Genomic DNA, 9115 nt, shown 5'->3' on the forward strand with positions numbered 1-9115 from the left:
TAGATAATAATTTGTATCTTCAATATAGGAACATATCTTAATTAAAAAATTTAAAACGGGTTGAAATTGGAGATTAAATTGGACTCAATTGAGAATTCTCTTAAAATGAGTTAAGCTTGAATTGATTGAGATTGAACCCAATTCAAATTTTCTTGAGCCCAACCCTTAAAAAAAATTCTGGACGGGTTGAACGAATTAGGATTCAGTTTTGACACGCTAATGATTTCCATATAAATTTTTCGTAAAATTTCCAACAAAATATGTATATATTGCAAGATGCAAACATCCAATTTGAAGCGCATAAATAAAATGATGTAGAGAGAAAAGTGTGTGCATGTAAATTAGTTACGTGACTATATATATTATGTAGTATGGTTGGAATAAACTAGTTGAATTAATTATAAAAATGAGGTAAATTTCCAGCATGGTGCAGTCCTAAAGTAAGAGAAACATCAGCAGGCGTGGTGGTCCCAAATGTCATAATTTTGGATCCAATATCAGTGGTCCCGTCGTATTCGGCTCCGCTGCGGTGGGACTCATGTTGAATAGTGGGAGAATTGTTTAATTGAGTTTGCATAGAGGATGAATAATGTGTATTCATTGAAGGGTCATTTTCAGTTGCAGCAGCTGATTTTGTTTCTGTAATCTTAGAATTGGTTGTAGTAATATCAGGCGTTGGTCTTTGTGTATTTCTACTGTTCATGTCATCATCTTCATTAGCCTCTCTTTGATACATTTCTTCTACCATGGGTTTCCACAATCTTACCCTAGCATTTATGAACCAGTTTGCTACCTGCACATATATATATATATAACATGATTATTATTATTAGTAGTAGTATTGTTGTAATATAATGTTATAAAATTATAAAAAAAAATTGATAAAAAGATGATTCATCAAGTCTAACTAAAAAAAATAGCTAGTCAATACTCCTAAAATAAATGAATTTGAAAGTATAACATAAGTTCTAGGTTTAAAATAAAAAATTTAAAAATGAAAATCCTAACAAAATTATACGAAATAAAAGAAAAAAATAAATAATACAAAAAATTGCACAAAATCGCATGAAGTACAGATTGAGATTAAGAAGAAAATGAAATTTAAAAAATAAAAACAAAAATATATTTTTAGAAATATTAGAATAATAAAGATTAAAAAAAATTAATATAAAAAATAAATTAAAGCAAAAAAATAAAAGGATTAAATGTAAAAATAAATGACCTGTAATTACACCATATAATCATCATCAATTCATAACATCCCCCTCCCTCCCTATTAATTTTACTTAATTACCTAATGATCAAGTAATTATATGACCAACCATATATGTCTAAATTATATAATTAAACTCAATTACATTAAATTCAATTACTAAAATGATTTTCCAAATAAATTCTAAAAATAATTGATCAAACCATATCATTTACTCCCTGAGTTATAACTATTATTTTTTCATGCTTACTAATAAATATTTTGAGTAAAAACAGATAAATTTACAGAAGGTCAGTGGGGCAAACCTGGTTTTTGGAGAGACCAGTCTGTCGTGCCAAAAGATGCTTATCTGCATCACTTGGATACCTGAGAAAAAAATTTTAAATTAGAAAAAATAAACACAAAAATTATACTCCGTTTTAAAAATTTTAATTTTTCATATGATATTTTAAAACTTTGTATCATGAAATTAAATCATTCCTTCTTAATGGAATGAATAATATCAGAGTCCTTTAAACTATATAAAAGCTTGAAATGTTATCCGTAGTCGTTATTCATTTAGTAGAATGTATTAGACACTATAATGCTTGCATTAGCTTGATGTATTATTAATACTTAGTTTGATACACTTTTCTAACGTATGCATAACTAATGTTCGTACTAGTAACACACACTATTGTGTATTGAAGAATATATTAGTAATACCATCTATTTTCACTATATTCATAGAAGATATTTATAAAAAATACATATTTTTTTTTAAAAAAATTATATAATATATAATATTTTTAGTACACTAAATTAAATATTATATATAAAAACATTTTCATTATAACTAATACAAATATTACCAATGCTTTGTATTTTACATTATTTTTATACACTCTACTTGACGGTTTCAGAACTTTTTTGTGTGTATTATGTAAACATACGTATTGGCGTGAGGATCGAAAAAGGAAATACCAAATTGATGAGCTGCTGGCCAAAGCAGAAAGTGAATAGAGAAGACAACTCCACCTCTTCTTTTTTCTTCTTAACATTCATTCATTACATAGATAGATAGATTCTATTGCTTTTTTTTTTTATCATTATTGTTAAGTTGTTGTCATGCATATATCACCTTAATGACTATTCATTTAACTGTAATTTAACTGCCACCAAAAGAATATGCAAAGTATATTAATTTAATGAACACACAAATTTCATGGCATATGTATTTGATACTACAAGTTTGTTTAAAAATAATTATACTCCAGTTTAAATAAAAATATTTCCATCAACCTATTTTGGCAATACTTTAACTTTAACTTTATACGTGACATGTTTAAGATCACAATTAAAGGACATTTTGATAGATTTGACATAATTTTAATTTAAAACTACAAGATTAAAAAATATTTTTTTTCTTTTCTTAAACTCCGTTTCAAATCAAACGTGGTCATCCTTTTTTAAATGGAGCGAGTAATATATTTTTTATATCTAAGTACTCTCTTTATTTCTATTTACATGTCTTTGTTAAAAATAGATATTTTAAAATATTTATCATTTTATAAAATCAATACATAAATAACAATATTCTTCTCATTTCATCTTTAAGTATTATTAGTTCCACAAGTATGAATTTAACAACTAAATAATTAGTTCATGTTCAATAATCAAAACAAACTAATTCATGTAAAACTTAACTTTAGAAAAATATAAAATCAGCAATGGTAAAAAAGTTACATGGTTTCTTAAGGGGTGTAGTCCTAAAACAATAACTCAATAGAAATGTAGGAGGTAAGAATTTAACTTTAAAATATTTATTTACTCTAACAAAATCATTCATAATAACATATAAATATTTATGATATATTTTTATCACACAAATTTTAAAAAAAATCTTTTTTTTAAAATTTCGTATTAAATCACATAAAATGGGATGATAGAGTAGTGCTTTTCAAATGCATGCCTAAATAAGTCAGCAAGATGGAAGTATTACTGTATCAAAATTGATCTTTAGCGGTAATTAATTAGTAATTGTCGCTAAATATATACTTTTAGTGGCAATTAACACTCTTTGCATATATCCCTAAAGACTTTAGCGACATTGAATCTAATACACTTAACTATGTCGTTAAAGACTTTAGCACTCTTTATTTATGTATCTGTTTATTGCCGCTAAAAATTAATATTTTTTTTTTAGAGTATATTGGATTACATGCAGAGGTAAAAGTGGTGCACAAAAAGTAGTAAGAGGTAATTTTGCATTTTGTTGAAAGGACTGAATTGCAAGCAGTGCCTTTAACATTGACTGCAAAGAGAGGGGAAAAGAAAATGTAGCAGTTACTCAATATTTATTGGAAATGTGTTTTAGATTAGACTAATATAAAAGTTGATTGCACAAAAAATCATTTTGCCATGATCATGCATGGGTATCTAACATTTTCCTCATTAACTTTTGATTGTGTGGTATATATCAAAGATCTACATTTTATAAAGGTACTTGGACTTGAGACAAGTGTATGTAAGCTAGAGTTTATACAAACAAAAGCAACTCAACATCAAGTTAACTTTGTTATATTCTATTCTTTTTAATCATGGATAATAAGACCTTAATATAGTATAAGTGTGTTTATGTGATTTCCGACATAGGTTGAAGGGATACTTGTGCATTTTTCCTTTATATTTCAAAGTAATTTAACTTTACTTTTTTTTTCATTATGTTACTTAACTTATATGTAGTTTTTTTTCTAGGGTTTTAACATTTTGATCAAGTGAATATTTTATTCACCTGACAAAAGGGAATTACTCAAATGATAAATATATTTCACTTTCAATCCTAAAATTGTGAGTTCAAGTTACCAAAAGTAGATCATATCCTAGGAAGGGGTAAACTGCTATTTCTTTAATCTTTATATGTCACAAAACTAGAGAGTTAATATAAAAAATTAACACTAAATTCGGATATAAGATCTTTAAATTTATTTAAAAAGAATATATAATTTTATAAATGTAAATATTATCATACTCCATCCGTCTCAATTTATGTGACACCTTTCCACTTTCATAATTCAAACAACTATTTTCTTACAATAATTTTTTCATATACATATTTTTAAAAATTTGAGTTATCAATAATTATAACTTTATGTTTGTATTTTTACATAGTTTTTAAATATATAAATATTTTATTTAATTTTTAAAAAACACATAACTTAATTAAAGACTGCCCGCCCGCCTGAATTCAAAGTCAAAATTAATTTGTTCGACTCTCAATATCAATGTCACGTAAGTTGAGACATAATGAGTAAAAAATAGAGTCTGAAGCATAAAGGGTATAAAATGTTAACAAAAATTTCAAAATAATAATATGAATTTTTATTTTAATCAAAACGGTAAAGCACTTACGTAGTAGTGATTTGTTCCGCCAGAAAAAGCAAAATCGCTACCATAGCAGCGATTTGCGAAACTTCATTTAAAAAAAAAAGAATTTCAAAGAAATCGCTGCCAAAGCAGCTATTTCCAAATTAACTTTTTTTTTAATTGTTGTTACTTTAAAATTATTATTTTTATTATTTATATGTCATTTTTTTTAAAAAAAATATTTTTTTTTCAAAGTTAAACAACAATAAATAAAAAAGTTAATTTGTAAATCGTTCCTTTGGCAGCGTTTCCTTTGATTTTTTTTAAAAAAATGAAATTTTGTAAATCGCTGCTATAACAGTAATTTTATTTTTTTCGGCGGAAGAAATCGCTACTACGTGAGCAATTTTGTTGTTTTGATTAAAATAAAAATTTATATACCATTTTAAAAATTTTATTAACATTTTATACCTTTAGGCTCCAAATTCGTAAAAAATACTAACAACTCACCATAATTAACAACTCAAAATATCTTATTAAGAAACAGTATGACAGGAAAAACTTTGTTTGACTTTCAAAACGTTCACATAAACTGAGACGAATAGAGTACGTGGTATATAAAAAAATTGGCTAGAGAAAGAAGAGAAAGACGTACGGATGTAGAAAGTGTTCGAAAAGCCAAGCTCTTAAAATATTGACAGATCGTTCGGGCAATCCTCTTTGTGGTCTCCAAGCTTCTTGTTCCATCACAATTCCCATTTGTTGAAAAGCTCTTTGTTGTCTCAAATTTTGTTCAAGCAACTTAAGCCTTGGTGTTTCTCCTTTAGTCAGCCCTGAACTAGTAGTATTGCTTACATCTTTTTCACCTAATGCCTCACATGTCTTCTTCAATTGCGCCCCCACCCCATCTTTTAAACACTTGAAATGCCTAGACATGGCTTTATGTGCTAGTGATGTGTAAGGAACTGCAGCTCCAAATCCCATGACTAAATCAAATGAGTTTACAACCATCTGCATTTGTTCACAATAATGGTTGTATCTTTTGTCTACCTGCTTGATAAACACGCGAAGAAATCAAATAAATATTTAATTTTCTAGGAATATCAAACTGAGACAAGAGTATTTCTTTTTTTTTTCTAATATAAAACATCGTCTCTTAGTTTCAATTTGTCTGTCTAATTAGTATGTTTATAAACGAATGCATCTTTTCTAATTTGGCTATTACTTGTTAATTTTTTAACTTTGACAATATGACATGTTTGATATCACAAGATTAAAGTATATTTCTGATATATTATACATATTCGTAGTTAATATAAGACTACAAAATTCAAAAGTGTTTGAAACTAAAATTTTTGCTTTTGTACCTTCTACTCAAACAAAAGAAACATAAATTTTCATGGTAAATCAGATATTGATTGAAATAGTAATAAAAGAAAGGAAGAAAAAGATACATAAATTTTATATTCTAATAAAAAGGTAGCAAGAAAGCTGATGGATAGTATTGTGTGAGCAAATAGTACATTGAAAAATGATTGTTGTTGTGAAGAAAGAATATCCTGTGTGTTTTGTTGCATGCGCCTTTGTTTACCATTTTTTCAATACAGCAATAATAACACTATAATGTTTTTTTTTTAAAAAAAAGATTTACAAATATCACTTATTTTGTCTGTTTTGAAAAATATGATGGTCAAATAAATAAAAGTGTACATGTAAAGGTAGTTTGATTGGGATGTCTACTGAATTTGAATTTGCGTTCGAAATTTCCTATATTAAGGGTAAATTATTCTAACAAAGGCAACTCTTTATTTAAGAAAATTCAAATTCGATATATTTGGTTTAGAATAAAGAAGTATTATGACTTTATCACAGTCATTGTTGGTGAATAGGATGTACTAGAAAAGAATAACAATGAATTTGATGTATTAGAATAGAAATAATACAACATATATTATGATACATAGTTAGAAAACACTACTAAACAAGAAATCAAACAACATCAAGAAATATCAATGTTATTTTCTCTAATACCTCCTACCAAACACCGCTTAAAGATAATATCTAACATATTTTAGCAGTAGAAAGATATAGCTTGATGGTAGAGTGAGAGCTAATTTTATCACCAAAACAAAATCTTATGTTATGCTAAAACACCCAAAATCAATAACAAATCAAACTCAATCTATGGATATTACAAAACCTATTTCTTTTTAGCCGGCTTTATATATATATATATATATATATATATATATATATATATATATATATATATATATATATATTCTCCTCTATAAAAGATTCCTCCAACTCCTACAATTTTCTATTCCTTCACTTTCTTGTGGTTTTAATTTATAATCAACATATATAGTAATACTAAAAATAAACAACAATGATTGGTTATTGACCCCCGGATCGCAAATATACCTCTTTGACTTCACATGAACTCAGTAATTTTAACTCAATGCATATTTTAAGAAATTCACTAAACAAACATAAATACAAATTTTGACCCATAGTAAATCAAGTTGTGGTAGAATTTCAAATTCAAACTCATAATTTTCAAATTCTGAATAAATAGAGAGAGGGGAAGAGAGAGAGAGAGAGTGTACATGCCTCATCAATCATGGATAAAAGTTTGACCTTCCTTCTTTGATGATCAAGTCTATCTGCAGTTGACAAATTAGGAGGGATAATATCCTTTGAAGAAGATGAATTATTGTTATTACTTCCACTAGGGTTAATAGTGGGTGATGTAATATTCCTAGAAACTTTGTTGATTTTCTTGAACAATTGACCCTTCCCAACACAACAAAACTCTTCTAACAACTCTTGTGTAGCTTTGACATATTTTGAATTCCTCAACACATTGACTAGTCCTAGTGATGACCCAAAACTAATATTATGATGATTTTGATTTTCTTGATTGAAAAACAACATTTCTCCTCCACTACTCATCCTCAAATCCTCCACTTTGGATGCTTCCAAATGTTGTAAAGTAGATGACAAGGACAATGAAAGACCTTGCCCTTGATCAAGCACATTTACTCCTCCAATTGGATTTGAAGAAGTGCTTGCTCCTCCACACATGAATTGACTAAAATGCCCTCCGACCGGGCTAGTAAACCCTTGATGAAGAGCTGAAGGAGTAGATAATTGTGACGGTGAATTTGGTTGTGGATTCATAAGAAAAAGTTGCATGGACTCCGTGGTACTTATACTTGGTACTTGATTGTGCTGACGCTGATAATAAGCAGTTACACTATCACGATTACTCAACACCTTCGCATTCACATCATCTTTTGTGTTATCCCCAAATGGTACCTGCAAACTTCCACCAACTACAATCTCTTGTCTGTTACCAAACCACGGTTGATGATGTGGTTGTTGATTCGAATGTGACAATTGCTCCTGCAACAACTCAGTTGCAGTCATAGCAGCCGTGGACGTTGTCTGAAAATTGAACATTTCAGACAACATCCCGTCTGTCTCATAAACTTGGATTCCACTTGATTCTCCTCCCCGTGGCTCGAAGCCTTGTTCTACTCTTAATTTTTCCTGTTGGATCTGTTGGCCAATATGTTGTTGCTGGTGGTGGTGTTGGTCTTGAGGTCTCTCGAATTCATTCGAGGCAAGACCTTGGTGATGATACTCTTGAGACATTGGAGTATTCAAACAAATGGTTCAAAAATTGAAACGTGTAACCATCTCATCTATTCATCCACCTCCTTCTTTTGTTGCAATTGGCTTCTGATTCTACCGTAGATTGAACATAAAATAGTAAAATAAATAAATAAACATAGAACAAAGAGATCATGGATACAACTATAATTAGGAACAAGGAAAGTATTTAAAAAAAAAAAAAAAGAAGAAGAAAAAGAGAGAATAATCAAAGTAAAGACTTTTTTATTTTTTTCAAATTCTTTAATTTTCTTTTCATAAAAAAAAAACAAGTTGAATTTTATTTACCTCATAGAATTGCAGGTCGGAAAAGGTTGCAAAGCCTCTCATCAGCTATCCTTTTCACTTCAAACAAATGAAATTTTTTTTTGTTCTCTTTCTCTTTGTTTGTGTGTGTATATGTTTTTTTTTAAACTTTTTTTTCTCTATCTCTGTCTTTGTTGCTCTTTGTATTTTCCAGTGATTGTTGTCTCTGCAATTGCCTTATGGAAAGAGAGAGTCTAATAAGTAACAACAATAAAGTTTACTTTTATAATGCAGATGGACTTGCCTCTCATAATGTGAATTTTAACATGTATCAGTATGTGTGCGTTTGGACATAAAAATTATAAAATTAAAAAAGAATAGGGTGTTTGTTATTAAATACCTCGGGGTCCATTATTCATGATAGTGGGGACATCGATAATGATGTTTAGACACTGCATTGTTATAGCATGGATGAAATGGAGGCTTGTCTATGGAGTCTTGTGTGATAAGAAGGTACCACTTAAATTTAAAGGTAAATTCTACGAAGTAGTGATTAGGTTGTTCTTGTTGTATGAAGTGGAGTATCGGTCTATGAAGAATTCACATGTTTAGAAGATGCATGTTGTTAAGAGA

At 28.4% G+C, this 9115-nt stretch overlaps 1 protein-coding gene across 2 annotated transcripts; it reads right to left on the reverse strand.

Moving 5' to 3' along the window:
• Positions 1 to 223: 223 nt before the first annotated feature.
• On the reverse strand, positions 224 to 8834 carry LOC101257434 (BEL1-like homeodomain protein 2). 2 transcript variants are annotated; one of them, XM_069293428.1, is made up of 5 exons: positions 8525 to 8834; positions 7168 to 8311; positions 5214 to 5604; positions 1519 to 1579; positions 224 to 793 (listed from the first exon to the last, which is right to left on the reverse strand). In XM_069293428.1, exons 2-5 carry the CDS (start codon positions 8216 to 8218, stop codon positions 395 to 397), a joined length of 1902 nt encoding a protein of 633 aa, XP_069149529.1. In that variant the 5' UTR covers positions 8219 to 8311; positions 8525 to 8834; the 3' UTR covers positions 224 to 394. The 2 variants fall into 2 exon arrangements, with proteins under 2 accessions (XP_069149529.1, XP_004233410.1); XM_004233362.5 differs by having other exon boundaries at positions 5214 to 5608; positions 7172 to 8311; positions 8525 to 8828.
• Between the last annotated feature and the right edge of the window lie 281 nt (positions 8835 to 9115).

This window comes from Solanum lycopersicum, chromosome 2 (assembly GCF_036512215.1).
Source record: "Solanum lycopersicum chromosome 2, SLM_r2.1".
Taxonomy (NCBI): domain Eukaryota; kingdom Viridiplantae; phylum Streptophyta; class Magnoliopsida; order Solanales; family Solanaceae; genus Solanum; species Solanum lycopersicum.

Bases quoted from the DNA above. Each gene is read 5' to 3' on its own strand.
- LOC101257434 (XM_069293428.1), bottom strand. From the start codon at position 8,218: ATGTCTCAAGAGTATCATCACCAAGGTCTTGCCTCGAATGAATTCGAG. The intron at 1,580-5,213 runs GTACGTCTTTCT...TTTTTTTCTCAG, and splicing joins TTCGAACACTTTCTACATCC to GTATCCAAGTGATGCAGATA. The intron at 794-1,518 runs GTTTGCCCCACT...ATATATGTGCAG, and splicing joins CTGGTCTCTCCAAAAACCAG to GTAGCAAACTGGTTCATAAA.